The sequence below is a fragment of the Platichthys flesus genome, chromosome 5 (genome assembly GCF_949316205.1).
Source record: "Platichthys flesus chromosome 5, fPlaFle2.1, whole genome shotgun sequence".
Taxonomy (NCBI): Eukaryota; Metazoa; Chordata; class Actinopteri; order Pleuronectiformes; family Pleuronectidae; genus Platichthys; species Platichthys flesus.
Window position 1 is genome coordinate 4,918,879 of NC_084949.1, and position 15,959 is coordinate 4,934,837.

Sequence of the window (15,959 nt, forward strand, 5' to 3'; positions counted from 1 at the left end):
GTGTGTGTGCCTGTGTGTGTGTGTGTGTGTGCGTGCGTATTGTATCCATGTGAGTATTTGAGAACACCACAAGAAAGAGAGGGAGCCGAAATGAATTTTTTTTCTCCTCTCTCTCTCTCTCTATGATGCACCCTGACAACACACACACTGGGCTGGTTTCCCAGCAACAGGGTGTGAGCTGGGGTCCTGGAGCCTGATGGAGCCAAACACGTCTTCCAGGAGAGAGAATTCAATGGAAGCCTTAAAAAACTCTCAGATCCAGTCAATAATCATGGATAAAAAAGTAGGGGTATGGGGGGTTGGGGTGCGGTTGAGGCATTGATTACCTTTATTACCGCTGCTGCCCAGTGGACACAGGCAGTAAAGTCGAAACCCAGAAAACAGCCCAGGCAACAGCATGGCAGTGTGAATAAAGACAGTGGTGCTTATGTCTCCTCTCAGCCCTCCTTGCTCTCCCCCTCTCTCAGCAGGATCCATGTTTTCCTCTGCAGGACACTCCCTCCTCCAATCCACATTCTTTCCTCTCTGCCTCCCCCCTGTGGCAGCTAGAGCTCATGGCTTTTTGCAACAACAAAAAAACGAATCAGTGAGCATGAAGAGCTACTGATGAGAAGAAGAATTCTTTCTTTTTCAGATATAATAAGACTAATCATTTCAATCATGTAGTAACACTACAATGTGTGTAATACGGACTTCTAATTTCAACAAGCACTTGCAAATTAGTAATAATCCCTATGACAAAATTGCGAACAACTTAAATAAAAGATCCTTACATAATCAATAAATTGCCTCATAAACACAATATGCACAAAATGGATTTTTACTGAGAAGAGCCTGTAAGTACCTTCTTTTTAAACATTTATGAAAGGATTGACATCTATAAACTCTATAAACCAACTGTCAACTGTAAAATATATATATATGTGTTTTCTGGATCTCCTAATGAAGTGTGGCGCAGGTCTACCTTATGAAAAGTGCTGTAACCTGCTGTAAGTTAAAAAAATATTCCTGTAAGCAATGGAAACAGGTTGTCCTGTGATACTTTAACATTTCAAAGCCTATATTCATGATCAGAAGAGCACATGAATAATAATAATAATTATAACAATATGAATGATAATGATAATAATGGTAAGCATGATCCGAATAACAATACATAATAATAATAATAATAATAATAATAATTATTATTATTATTATTATTGTTGTTGTTATTGTTGTTGTTATTATTGGTCATGCACCTGATTGCTAACGAAAGTCACACATTGTGAATGCAGTGAAGACATTTTAAGAATACAAAAACATAATCATTAATAATTTGGAGAGACAAACACTTTGAAAGCTTTATTTATTTGAATTTAGCAAAGGGTTCATACGCACTATCCAGCCGTTTTCAACTTACCACACTATTGTTAAAAAAAATTACAGTGAAGCTTGAAAACTGGTTCAGCATCTTCCTTAACATGTGACATAGCTACACACATCCTGCATCATTTTAATATGTCTCATGAGTTGTTGATCTGTAACCAGTGATTTATAATGCTACAAACCAGTTCCCTGAACCTCATGTCAGTTGTCAGCTCCTCATTTGACAGAAAATCCTTCAAGCTGATGCTGCTGCTGTTCTGATTCATTCCTGAACCAGAGTCAAGCAATGCATGCTGGGAAGTCTGCTAATATACTGAGTTGAACGAACTCACAGCCATTAAATCTCACCACATTCATATTATGTGGACACTGAGCCACATTGGACACAAAACAACATTCACAGAAATCCATGAAGATGTTCTGACATGTTTTGTAAAAGTTGACGGTGAAGTCAAAAAACTGAACATTGATGTGTGGCAGCATCATGAAGAAGAAGAAGAAGAATGGGACATCCAGAGTGAAGAGAGGAGTTACAATGACATACAATGTGTGTCATGGGCCCAGCGTACATGATACAGAACAACAGATATGATAACTTCAATAATAACCACTGTATATTAATCATTTTTCACTGTTTAAGAATCCGGTTTCGTGCTAATTAACAAAAAACGTAACTAAGATTACAACAGGCAGAAGCAGTGTGATTAAACACTTGGAATAGTAACAGATACAGAGCACTGAAATCAAATCCCTCACAGCAGGAAATGATCTACAACATTTTGTAGAGAAGCTACATATTCAATGTCACGAACAACTCACACCTGTGTTTACAACAAGCCTCAAAAAGGAGGCAGAACATTACACATATTACAGAAAATGTTTAGTAAATAACTAATACATGCATATTCATGTCATCACATTATCAGAGTCCATCTTTTGCTGTTACTCATAAGTATCACAGATACATACTCATGTTTACAAAAATATCACTTGTAAAGTACTTCTATCGAATCAATACATTCTTTATACTTTACAATTGTAATAAAAAGCCCTTTTAAATATGATGATTTCTATTATTTCTTTATATTTCTCTTTCACCACAGGTCAGGCTCCACCCAGACAATCTTCCTCTGCTCCTCCCAGATGACGGTGCGCAGGCTGGTCAGCAGGGACGTCTGGTCACACCACGAGTCTGATGCCACGCTGTGATACAGACAAGGCAGCTTGTCCAGCAGCGGCTCTTCTCTCCTTGAGCACGCCAGGAGCTGTTCCTCCGACTGCCCATGGCGCTGCAGTTTTGACCTGGAAGTGATGGAGGTAACACAAGGTTCATTTGTGATCTCATTTGCATTTGATTTTGACTCACGAAAAGGCACTGAACTTCAGGTCCTTCAGAATTTGAAAGAACAGATTTTGCCGTAGAAATTGTTTAAATAATCAAATAACAGAATAGAAGAGGCGGTTCTACCAGATTTGAATAGTACTGAAAGCAGCATAAATAGAGCAGAGACCATTGCATTCACCAGAGGACATGTTTAGTATTTTTTCTCTTCAGTCACTTTCTGGTCTTATGATGTTTTTTAATCCAGGTGGCTACATGAAATCTGGTGTCTGACTCTATAAACATTAAGGAACGTTAATTCTGTATCTGTAGTAACCCACTCACCACCAAAGAAGAGCATGTTCTTATAGCCTCTGTTGTTTTTATCATGGCTATTTACTTACATCATTTATTTCCTTCCTGGTTTGCAGCATAAGACAAACCCCTAAACTGAATAACACAGCGGCTGTGATCACATTTTATGATTGATGTTATACTAAGAGAGCAAAACACATTTTTACTACAGAAATAAATAAGAGAGAAAATATGGAGGCAACGAGTGACAAACAAGATCATGAGAATGATTGTAAATCACATTTAAATGTTTGTATCATTTGATACTTCCCCATCATTTGTACTTCCCCTTTTCACAGAATCGGATATTCACCTTATGTCTATTTTTGGACTTATCACTGGCAAGTTGATTTAATAACACAGTTTGCCAGCTGTTGTCAGTGAGGTCATCAGTTCAACAGTTCACATTATTGTACATGAGTTCTAATGGTGATGATTTAAATGTGAGTTCGGTCACTAGCTGTGTTTATAAGAGGAAGAAGAAAGAAGAGTTCACCTCAGTTTACGGGCACTCCTTGCAGACTGGCCGATGTAGATGATGATAGGGAAAATATCAGCCCGGTGCAGCCGCCGCACACAGTCCAGGCCCAGGGGCAGCACACAGTGAATCCCCTGTAGGATGAAGATTGAGCATGACTTAAGGACAGTGCTTTGAAGTGAAACTTATTTGAATGCATCATGCAAGTTTAAATTAACCAAAAATCTGTTTACTTTCGCAAATCTGTATAGTAGAACGTGGTTGGGAAATGCAGCACATTAAAAGACACTTTGGCTTTACTTTTGGGGAACTGCAATGTCTTTCATCTTTATTTACACTCAAGTCATTGGATCACACAGTGAATGTCAATACAAAATAAATGACCACCAACCAATGCTGTCATCTTTTTCCCATATTTCACCTAAAGTACTGAAAGTGTGCAAATATAATGTTTGCTTTTGTTCTGACCTTCTTCATGACTTTCTCGACACTCTGCAGGGTGTAGCACTGGTGCTGTCCCTGCTCACACTCCTCCAGGATCTCAGACCTCTGCAGCCGGGCTGCATGCTCACAGGAGTTCAACTTCTCTGCAGAGGAGCAGAGTGACAGGCGACGCAGTGGAGATAGAAACAGACAGGAGGGAATAAAAGATAAGACATATCATATAATGAGATTAAAGTCATATAAGAAGAATTTTGTATGATATCATAATTTTTCTTTTAATCTCTACATGACGATAGTATTTTTAACTTTTCAGTTGTTGTTTTCTTTTATAATTTATTTGTTGCAGTACCTCAAACATGCAGAATTTCTTCTGCATATCCTGTGTTTTGGTTCATGAAAATAATCTTGAAGTTGTCCTTTTTTGTTGTTATAATCAAATTATCCCACAAAGAACATTACACTTTTATTTTAACTTTCTCGTTGTAGGGAAAACCAGTGAGCTTATACAGCCTTTTATTCTATTTATTCACACATTTTATTTCCTCCGGGGCTAACAGCAACATAAAAACCTATAAAATATTTAACACTGTACAATATGGGACTGGCTGTTTAGAGAGCGAGCCGACCAACTTCCAGTACGTCATGAAATTAGAGGAGGAATTAAACAAACTGTCACCAATAAAACTTGTGATCTGTGAAGTCAAACAGTGTTATCTGTCCGTTCAGTAGACTGTATCGCCCTTCTGTATCTAGCAGTCAGATTTCAATGGCACGTGCTGCACCTGTGAATGAATGAATGAATGGACATTTCACACCACAGTCTTCATACCAGGTTCACAGAGCTGAAAGCCCTTCCACCCTGCCAGCTTCTTGTCCAGGATGCGTCCCAGGACGGTGGGCAGCAGCAGGACGGGTCTGCAGACGGGTGGGTAGTGGGGGGTAACCAGGGTGTAGGGCATGAGGGATACACAACTTTTGGGTCTAGATGCGTCAGCTACAGGAGAAAGTATGCACACTGTAAGCAAGTGTAAACAGCTCAAAACAAATGCACTTTTGTGATGCTTGTGTGTTACTACAGGATGTCACACCTGAGTTTTCATCCACCACACTGACCCACAGTGGGTTCCTGCCCTGACGCCCGGTGCTCACAATCCTCACTTCTTTCTCCTTATTCTGGGCCACCAGTCGCCCCACCTACAGGGGAGGAATATTCCAAGGATAATGTTGGTTTACAGATATTTGTGAACAGGATCGCTTGTGTCTGGTGAAATTAGATTTTCTTCGTACCTTGAGAGATTTCTTTGTTTGAAAACTCATTTCCTCAATAGCTCGAATCAGAAGTCTTTGTGCTCTGTGATATAAAAAAAAACAGTTTCAGACTCTGAGCAGTGATCTCACCTCATTTTTTATGTAGGTGACTTCAATGGACCTGCATTTTGCCCCCATTCCCATGTGTCTACAGTATATTCCTCATCAGTGGACCACACCTGTAAAAGTTGGGTACGGTTCCACTCTGGAGGTCCAGTAGCTGGCAGGGGTGAACTTGGCTTGCATGCCATGCGTCCTCAGTGTCAGCGGGTCGCGTGTTGGTCACATGCAGAATGTTGTCGCAGGACACAGCCAGGGTTGTGTTGGGGCCAGTGGGCAGAGACATGTTGACGCGTACATAGAAGGAGTCTCCTGATGATATCTCACTGTTGTGCAGCTGCTGCAGCAGCGCCTCATATTCTAAACAACAGACAGAGGACACTTAATGACAACCTACACAGTAACATAATAGAGTGACTTTGTAGCTTGAACTGTACATTCTGTACATGTGATGTGATCGGTTGCTTGTTTAATCAAGCAGCAGGCAAATGTTACTAGTCACTTTTGTTAGGTCAATGTGTGACTGGATTTGAAGTACGTTTAACATCTATCGCAATTTAACCCTTCATGCACACATTGGTGATCAATAACCTTGGTAGGAAAGTCTCAAAGAACAACAAACTAACACCTGACTGTGTGACTGGTATTTTAATATTTGTGATTTATGTTGAGCTAATTCAATGTCAAAAATAAACCTAAGGACTCACTAATTCCGCACACGGCTCAGGTCTATAAATGAACCAACTACAGTTTCAATGATTTGAAATTTTGAGTGGGCAGCTGTGGCTGGAGATGAGGTAGAGCAGGTTGGCCAGCTATTAGAGCATCGGTATACATTCCTGTACATGAGTGCTTATGATGAGTATTTAAATGTGACATCAGTTACTTGCAGCTAATCATCAGTGTTTTTATGAAAAAGAGGTCTGTGAATTAAGCCCCTCCACTCTGCATATTAAAGACACTGAATCTCAGATTGTCGCTTCAGTGTTTCCCACACACTGTATGTGAATGGACCACGTATCCGGACGAGTATGTCTAATTGTTAATCAGTTAGTAAGTTTGAAACCATTGGATGTATTCCTTGAAACCCAAACGTCACAGGAGGTTGGTAAATACAGTATGTGCCCCTTCTCAGAGAGTTTGTCAGTCATGCTAATTTACCAAAATGACAGACATGATTTTTGGATAAGGTCATGTATATATTCAAGCTAATCTTCATTCATCAATTGACACTTCACAATCACTTTTGTAAAAAATGTTATGCTCTTACACAACCAACAGAATAACCAACACCTAATCCTTGTTTTTCCTGCTCTGTTTTGTCTCTTAGATCATTGTTCATCTATGGAACGTGGAGTCCAACAGGCTTGTGAACTTTAAAGAATGCTGTAGATCAGCTAGCACAGTGATTGCCACACATTAACCGCAGGTTGGGTTAACTAATAAGTTACCTCGTGTGGCAGCTGGTTATCTGTCAAATCTAAAAATACAAAAGCTGCTTCCTGATGGCCTTTTTTTTCACTTTTGTTTATATTATGGTAGGCCTATAGGATGTTTTTCAACATTTTCGTTCATTTGTCAAAGAATATCTCATGGATCGTGATGAAAAATTCCAAACTGTTTAGAGGACTGATATTTATAAGTGTGTTCAATTTGGTGCAGATCCAAATAAAAATATTTATCTTGTTTATTTAAATGTGATTTCATAAGCTACTGTTGGGCCTTGGGAAAGGATTTTACTCTAATGCGTGCCATTACATTTTTAGTATATTGTTTTATGATGCTGTTACATCGCAAGCACAAATTGTCCAAAACAAAAGTTAGGCAATAAATGAATAAGGCTTTTAAAGGAAGCAGACATTTGTTATAAGGACAAAGATGCTCTTTATCATCCAAAACGTTATCCAATGTGAATAGTTTTACAATGATGTATATTTTGGCTTGAGGAGTGGAGAAATGTACCATCTTCACTACAACCAAACAAAATGGTTCATGGTGAGACAAAGCACAGGAAGTGTTTTATGTAAATGCTGTGGGACGTACCATCTTGCCTGGGGCGTAGGGAGAGGTGGCAGAGGCCAGTCACCTGGCCAAGAGCCCACATAGCTTCTTCTAAAGTGGAGTCCTCCAGCACCATCCTCAGAGCCTTCTTGTTCTGCTCGTATTTCACCTGGAGAGAAGAGTACGATGAGAAAAATACCATTGCAACAGGGAATAAAAAAAACCACACACACACTAGACCTACCTCGACTATCTGTGCCCCTGGGCTGATGCCAACTGCGTGAGCAGTGCTCCCTTCTGACACCTGGTGTACAAACACTCCTGTCTTATTCCCCCCCACAACCACCAACTGGCTGAGCATTGCCTCCCCCTGGAAGGAGATGCTGACAACTCGGCCACTTATGCGGATCGCTTTCGGACGGGAGCGCATCAGGAAGGGAGGGACTGAAGTCTGTGACAGGCTGGTGAGCAGTGAGAGAAGATGAGGAAAAGGATATATGTGCTTAGGTGAAAGTTTCGATTTTTGGCATCATAGGAAAGGGTTAATACAGCTGTACCCAATAATACATTATAACAGTGCTGTCTCAGGATGGCCACTTTTGATGTCATGGGAGAGGGCTCCCTCACTTGAGGCTCTCACTTGTTTTTTTTACTAAAATAAAATGCATTTAAAAAAAATATATATGTTGTTGGCAGTTTTTCTTCACTCTAGTTGATGGCCAAGGAGAGAAGATGTCCCACCTTGTTAAGGCTTGTTCAGCAAATTGCTATTTGTGAATATGGGCTTTACAAATAAAATTTGCTTGCTAATTCATCTGAAACAAAGTAGATAATGAGAGAATTTTAATTTTTCTTCTTAACTATCCCTTTAAGGTGCTGTAGCTCAACTTAACATTGCTGGTTTCTTTCACATCAGATGCGCAGTGTGAACATTAGTGGCATGAACTGGGATGTCATTTAGTTCATTAGCCGTTTCACTGATTTTCTCCAGAGTGAAATATTGCCTAGATTACAGTGACATTTGTACAGATATTCATGGGAATGTTTGTACTTTCAAGTTAGTCTACAAATCTTCTTTATCTGTACTACCCTATTCTTAAATATTTTGTCTCCTTAAGGATATGCAGTGCCGTATTCCACACAAAAAATATTACTATGAAACTCATTATTTATAACAATGTTGGTCCAGTGGATCTCCTCACCCGTCAGACTTGGAGCCATTTGAGGAGCACAGCCTGGGTGGCTGCATGTCTTCCATCCCCACTAAACAAAAGAGAGGCTGTTAAATGTTTTGGCAGGGTGGTTTCCCCGTAAATTATCTGCCAGAGTTAATGTGTCACTGTATGTAGCCCTGGCAGAGGTCCAACATTGAACAATGGCTAATGAAAGAGCTGTCAAACAACAGCGGAAGTAAACAACGAGTTTAGATGTTTTCCATACATACTGTTCGGGAGGAACACGAAGTCGTCCAATAAAGAATCAGATTCCATTGTTTCAAAACTACGAGAGAAAAAAAGACAATGGAAACATGAAAGCGTCAGTGTTTTCTCTGTCTCTGTCACACACTCAAAATGTGAAATCTCTGGGGGGTTAGTTTAGCTCCAAAACAGACTCAATGAGCAAACTCCTGTTTTCTACAATTTACTCTTGATCCCACTCATTTGTGTCTCTCTTGGAATCATGTGAGTTGTCGTGTAGAATCTAGATCCTCTCATTGCTGTAAATCTATAATCCACCTGAAACTAGTCACGTTACAGTGACACAAGGGAATGCAGAAGAGGGATCCTTCCTGATGCCTTCCTGTAAAATGCTGCCAACAGACAAACACACACACACACACACACACACACCTGTTGTCTGCATGTAGTATTTCCTCCCTTTTGCGGAGGGAATCTGAACTGGGTGGCTCTGCGTTTCGGGATCGGACACTATTTGCTGCAGGATCTTCACTCTGGACATCAGAAACAGACACAAACAAAAACACAATCAGCATCATAACAAAAATAACAAGCTTTTAATAAACAATCAATTAAATGATACAGAATTTAAGGCAGGGTCTTATTGGGAATGTCCCTCCTCAACAACCAATAATATCAGATCAGATGGCGATGAGTGGTTGAACACGGATTATTCTGGTTTCTCCTTTTCCGTCCACTGTTAGTTGTATTTTTTATTAGAATATGCTCAATTTACCATTGAGCTGGTCAGATTAACTCTACTGGAATCAGAGAATGGTCCAGCCTGGTTCTGTCTGATGGTTACCTTCTATCTGCTGAGGGATTTCTTGGCCTCCTTCCTTGTACACTGACTAAACGAACAAGTTTCAAGCTGTTAATTAGTGAGCTGTAGACGGACGTAGATGGATCTTTGGACAGAGCCATGTGAGCTGTTTCCCCCATTTCAAGTCACTTGTTCACTGAATACACTGGCTGCTTGTAGCTTCATATTCACCATACAGTTATAGGAATTGTGTTGATTTTCTCACAGACCGAGGTATTAAAAGTTTATCTAAAAAAATATGAAGTGAAAAATTATGTTTGGATCAGGGCATTTCTGATCAAAGAAAATGTCAAGAATGTCCTTCTCAAGATCTGACCAGTGTGGTTAAAATAATTGTAGCTGATCTCACACATACACAAAAGTCTGACTGGCAGGAGCTCAGGGACATGGGATTGATTGCGTCCATGCGGCGAAGTCTCCGTCTGTTTGAGTTTGGGCATTCCTCAGAGCTGGACCCCGGGCTTACCCAGCCATCATCCGTCTCCTACGACACATTCATAGGCAACTGTATTAGCATTCTCATTAATTGTGACAAGGAGGTTATGTTTTCATTCAGTTTTGGTGCAGATACAGATCAGGGGGTGGATTCAGATATTTGTTATACCTTTCCTCAACATTGCGAGATAGGGCTTGAATTCTGCAAAGAATAATTCATGGATCTTGATGGAAACAGTCAGACACGTTAAGGGATCTGATATCTATATGTGTGTTTCATTTGATCTAGCTTGACTTTAAAGGGACAGGTTGGTCCTGGCCAAGGTACAGTATGTGCTCTACAAAGTGACACTGTAGTTTGTATGTGTGTTGTGTTTATGTGTATGCTGATGTGTGTGTGTGTGTGTGAGAAATGACCTCAGAGCTCTGCTGCTGCTGCCTGGCGCTACGTTTGTCCTGCAGGCTGAAGGCCCTCTCCTGGAGCTCCACCAGCTGGCACCTCAGGGTGTCCTTCTCAGCCAGGATGCGGGCGATCATGGCCTGGGCCTCATCTCTGGACTGGTACGCCTAGAGACAAGGGAAGATTCATAACAACTTCACAACATCAGCTACCAAGGCATGACGTATGAGTCAAATGTCGCTCGATGTTTATGCATCATTCAATGATGTGATTATGAGACTTTAAAGAAAATGAATGTGCAAAGAAATTAAGTACATCGTACAGTTTCAATGTAGTCAAAGAGAATCTAAACAGGAAAATACTGACTGTAACAAAGACAGGAGAGTTTGAGTGAAGGGACTGTTATCTGTTTTTTACCTGGTCTCTCTCGGACTGCAGCTCCCTCAACTGATTGTGGATCATGGTGGTCTTCTGCTGGTGCATGTTACAGTCCAGGGTTAACTGCTGCACCTGAAGGCTCAGACCCTCCTTCTGGTCCATGAGCTGAACACAAATACACCCAATGTTTGTAGAGATACACACAGAAAAAAAACCCTGCTCTTCCAATTAGATTCCGACTTTTGCACGCCATTGTGCTGCGTCGCAGTGGAGTAGTCAGTATGGCACACCCTTGAATTGGCATTGCTATTTAACATTCACTGGCAGACCAACTCAACTCACCCCTTGTTTGTCCATGTGCAGCTGTTCATTCTCCTCTCTGTAGCACCTGAGCTGCTCTGCAAGCTCCACCTGACTGTCAATGGCCTCAGCCAGGTCCTGGGCCAGGATGTCCTGATGAGCCTGACAAAGACAGAGCAGACAAAGACACGAGGAGTGAGTGAAAACTGTCACTAAATTAGCTAATCTAACACAGAGGGATGAAGTGATCGCTCTCACTGGGTCCAGTTTTTCTGCTTTCATCAGCTGGCAGCGCAGCTTCTGAACCTCCTCTTGCAGTTGTGGTGTTTTGGCAAGAGAGGCCCGTCTGAGCGAGCACTGCTTCTGCAACTTACTCTCCAGCTGGACTCTCTGCAGCTCCGTTTGCAGCTGGTACACCTGCCACACAAGACAATTATTTATCGTGGGATTGTCAAAATATGATGCACTGTCCCCTCAGTCATCAGTGTTTAGAAGAACTTATTTTTTTAACATTATACAATGCAACTCAGGTACAATACATACATGAACATGAGCGGCATAGAAGTAAAATTATCAAACCTCATAAAGTATTTATCTGCTTATTTAAATGTGCCTCTGTTTTATAGGATCTAGTGAATAATCAAAACTTAAGGATGGGCAATTAAGCTAAATCAATAATTATCACATTATAATTTCATCAATAGTAATACAACACAGTTTTTGTCATTTAGAATCACAACCTTCACACAGGAGAAGAAATAAGTCTGTAAACTCTGAGGAAAATGTATATATTAAACAAAGAAATAATAATGTGACATTTATTGTGATAATTATCGATATTGACAGATATATGATGATATTTTTCTTGACATTTGTATCTCCCAGCTACTGACATAAACCTTCTCACCTCTCTGATGCCTAAATGGCTCTATCTTGACACTATTGAGACACATAGTTTAAAGGTTGCTCAGATCAGCAGTTTAGTGTAACATTTCAATAACTTTGGGGAACTTGTGAAATCAGGTCAGTTTACAAGTCTTGGGCTAGGGCTAGTACTACCTGTGAAAAAAAAGATTGTATAGTTCAGATGAATGTTCTCAAGTGATTATATGGAATATGTGGAATTTGAATGAAGTGAATTTATCCGGCCTTGTTACTCATCACTGCTTGAAGCTAGAGGCTACAGCATCACTATTTCAACCTCTCTGCTGAAATGTATGGTAGTAGACAGTGGCAAGGGATGTACTCAAACATTTAACTTAAGTAAAAGTATAGATAGACAAAAATGTACTCAAATAAAAGTAAAAGTACCACATAACTTCTACTTGAGTTAAAGTAAGTACTTTTAAATACACTAAAGTAGGTGGCCTCTTCTGAATCCATAGGTGAACATGTAACGTAATGCTTTATAAAAACTGGATTAGAAAGTACAGATTTTGCTGATATATGTAGTGTAATAAAATTGAAAAGTACGAGAAAATAAATCTAGAGAGTAGAGATACATGGAAAATGTACTTGAGTACAGTAACAAAGTAAATTTACTTTGTTACATACCATCACTCGTGGCCAAGCTTCATTGTAGGTTATGTAAGGGGCAGAGTGCAAAGGAAGCTTTTGTGATAGGGTCTATTTTAACCTAAATCTTGATCTTTTCCTACACATAACCAGTAATATTGTTGCCTAAACGTAACTGAAAAAGATGCTAGTCAGGCTTTCTGGCAAGAAGTCCTCCCATGTAGCACCCCTCCAGCTAACATAACACCAAATATTTTATTAAACAGGCTTTGCTGCTAAAAAGAAATTGTCTCAAAGATTTATCATGTGATGTCACTTGAGCTGTTTTCTCAGACAAAGTGCGGTCTCAGCCATAAAATAAATTATACAACTGTTTTCAGAATCTGTGTTCACGGTGCCTCCCTAGGCGGGACATGCAAATGCTCAGATTTCCGTTCTTTAAAAGTGACCTTTAGGGGACTTTCCCCGGAGATCACAGCTTTGTGTGTTAAGGGGAAGAAACTCAATCTAAGTTCTGGTTTTCTAAGCTCAGAAACATTACTGAGTATCACTGACCTGCAGGTTGAGGTCATGGAGACGCTTGGTCACAGCCGATTTCTCCTCGATGGCTGCTGTGTAGCGCACGTACAGGTCACACTTCTCATCCTTCAACTTGGTGACCTCGCATTGCAGTGAGCACAAATGCCTACGCATGCGTTCGCTATCAGCCTGAAGGCATCTGGATTTCTCCTCCTGCTCCGTAACCTGCCTAATCTCTGACTCCAGGGTGGTGCAGCGACTGGTCATTCTGCTGGCCTCACGACGAGCCTCCTGGAGCTCCTTCTGCATCCCTGTCACTGCTCTCACCAGGTACTCCGTCAACTCGGAGTACTTTATCAGGCCTGAAAGGAGAACGCTGCAGGTCAGTGGTTGAAATGACGGACAATTAAACAAAGAGACAGATAACTCCGACGACTTCAAACCACTGACCGCTGAATCTTGAGGGCTCAGTGCTGGGTTTGCGTCCAGTGACTTGGGTGTACAGGGTGGGGTAGTGGATCATCAAGCTCTCCAGTAAGGCCACAGCACCATTCCTCCCCTGAGTCCTCAGCAAATCAAGCATGTAGCCTGTTGACAGTAGACATTGATTATATCTCTAGCTCCAAAAGACTCAAGCTTAAATCATGAAGGTCATCAAGATATGAATCAAACCAATTTAAATTTGTTCTGATAGAAAACAAACCAATTATAGTTCTAACAGAGTATTCTGTGTGTAAAGCTGGCAAATTCACTTTCAATGTGTCAGGTGGCAAAACATGCAGGTTTTTTGCTAATAAACATCAGTTTTTATTACTACAGTTATGCAGGGATTTCAGCAGTCTCTAGGCAATACTCTCAACAGTCAGTGTTAACAACTCAGGCACACTAGAATGGGACAAAACAGAATCCGTTTGTCGACTACACACTGACTACAATACAAAAACCTTCTATAACATCAGAACAGCAACAGGTCAAGTCACAAATCTCACTGGTTCTCATGCAGCGGTTAGTGAGGTTGTGGCAGGAGACGATCTCGTCCTCGTCCATCTCCGTGAGCACCCTGGCCTGCCTCAGGTACGGGATCAAGATGCATGGCCGTACCCCTAATGAGATCCGGTGGCGGTTGTCATTTATCAGTTCCCATAGTTCCTCCTCACCCATCTTCTTCAGGTCTGGACCCTCACATGGAACACACTCCCCTGCCATCCTGAGTGGTAAATGTTTAAAAGACTGAGCGTTGTCTGCCCTCTGAGCCTGGAGCAGACGGAGCAAGCAGACTTCCACAGCTGAATAGACACTGTTCACATACTCGCTCCTGGAAGTAAATATTACCGGATGAAGCAGAAAAGCATTATAAAAGGATCAGCCACTTTCCCCACCCCATGGGTGTTTTTGTCAGAGCAATGCTTGTGTGTGTGGGCGTGTAGGACAAACCTGTTAGGCAGGCCCTCTGTGAGGTAAGCATAAATACACGCTGGTGTAAACAGAGCTGAAATACAGCATCTCACGTTCATTTACAAATCAGATGCACACACACACATTAGTCAAGTGATCCACACATACGTCTTCTGAATTTGCTTTAAGCAGCTGATTCAATATCGGATCCCATCATAAACCTCTGCCTCGCTTTATAAGTGAACGAAGCCAGATCTGTTTGTTGACAGGAGTCAAGGTGCAGCCTGAGTCATAAGAGAACAAGGCCTCTCGTAGCACAGAAGTAGACTGAATGCATGTTGGCTTCAATAATTTCTAATCACAGCAGAGCAAACACACATACCACAGTGAGAGCAGCAAACAGTGATGCGTGAAGTTCAAAGTCCTCTGTTTAGGAAGGAAATAAGGTTGGAGGTGTAGCTGACGTTGTGCAAGGTCAGATAGTTCCTCTTGCTGTTACCTAACTTACCACCATCCTGTGTGAAATCACTGTTTACTGTACTGTAAATAGTTTATGCAAACAAGGGGAAGCAACCAAATGTAAATGATATACTGACATAAAGAGTTCAGAGGGTGTAGGAAATGTAGTGATCTCACCAGTTCCAGGAAAAACATCCAATGAACGAGATCGTTTGATACGATAAATTGTTACTGTATTCAAGAAAACAAGAGATTTGAAAAACTGTAATTTTTGCCAAATTAATATCAGCATCAACGAGGATGAGCAAATACGATTATGTCACCTCCATTCTAAAGTGCTGCTGTGTAGAGGCTGATGTTGCAGTGATCTGTAACCGGAGCAGCCTCCTTAAACGCAGATCATGGGTTGGAATATACCAGGAACCACAACACACTTTCTTTCTTGATTAAGATTTAGCTGAAGCTACCACACCCCAATACACAACTTACCTCAATGGTTTGCAGATTCCATTAATTTCCTGTGGGCAGTGCATTGTGGGACACTGATGTATATAAAAAGTACATAAAAAAATGATGGAAACAATATTTGTTATTGTTCCTCGTAATTAGCCACATGACAAGTGGAAAATTAGAAATGTTAATTACACTAAACTACACTTAAATGTAGAGTTCAACATGTTTCTCAAAATATCAAGGTCATCTCTCAAAGTCTAAAACTAAGTGATAACACTACATGTTTACTAGTTATTAAGATAGGCTGAGTTCTTCCTGGTTAGTATAACAGGCCGTTTTTATAAGATAATTTTTTTTTATTGCAAGGCGTCAAGGTGCAGTTAACCCCTTTTGTTAATTAACAAAAACGTGAGTCTTGAACTTATTACAATAATCCCGGTAATATGGGTTTTTATTCAGTGTTTATCTGATATATATATATATATCAAGTT

At 40.6% G+C, this 15,959-nt stretch overlaps 1 protein-coding gene across 3 annotated transcripts; it reads right to left on the bottom strand.

Annotated features, from left to right (window-relative positions):
• Positions 1-1,331: 1,331 nt before the first annotated feature.
• On the bottom strand, positions 1,332-14,517 carry card14 (caspase recruitment domain family, member 14). Of its 3 annotated transcripts, none has more exons than XM_062388612.1 (20): positions 14,151-14,516; positions 13,612-13,749; positions 13,198-13,523; positions 11,386-11,544; positions 11,170-11,289; positions 10,867-10,992; positions 10,467-10,616; positions 9,970-10,098; positions 9,185-9,285; positions 8,779-8,834; positions 8,537-8,597; positions 7,579-7,795; positions 7,377-7,503; positions 5,453-5,693; positions 5,253-5,316; positions 5,054-5,159; positions 4,795-4,959; positions 3,990-4,108; positions 3,540-3,655; positions 1,332-2,670 (listed from the first exon to the last, which is right to left on the bottom strand). In XM_062388612.1, exons 1-20 carry the CDS (start codon positions 14,365-14,367, stop codon positions 2,463-2,465), a joined length of 2,946 nt encoding a protein of 981 aa, XP_062244596.1. In that variant the 5' UTR covers positions 14,368-14,516; the 3' UTR covers positions 1,332-2,462. The 3 variants fall into 3 exon arrangements, with proteins under 3 accessions (XP_062244596.1, XP_062244598.1, XP_062244597.1); XM_062388614.1 differs by having other exon boundaries at positions 14,263-14,322; XM_062388613.1 differs by lacking the exon at positions 9,970-10,098 and having other exon boundaries at positions 14,151-14,517.
• Positions 14,518-15,959: the final 1,442 nt, after the last annotated feature.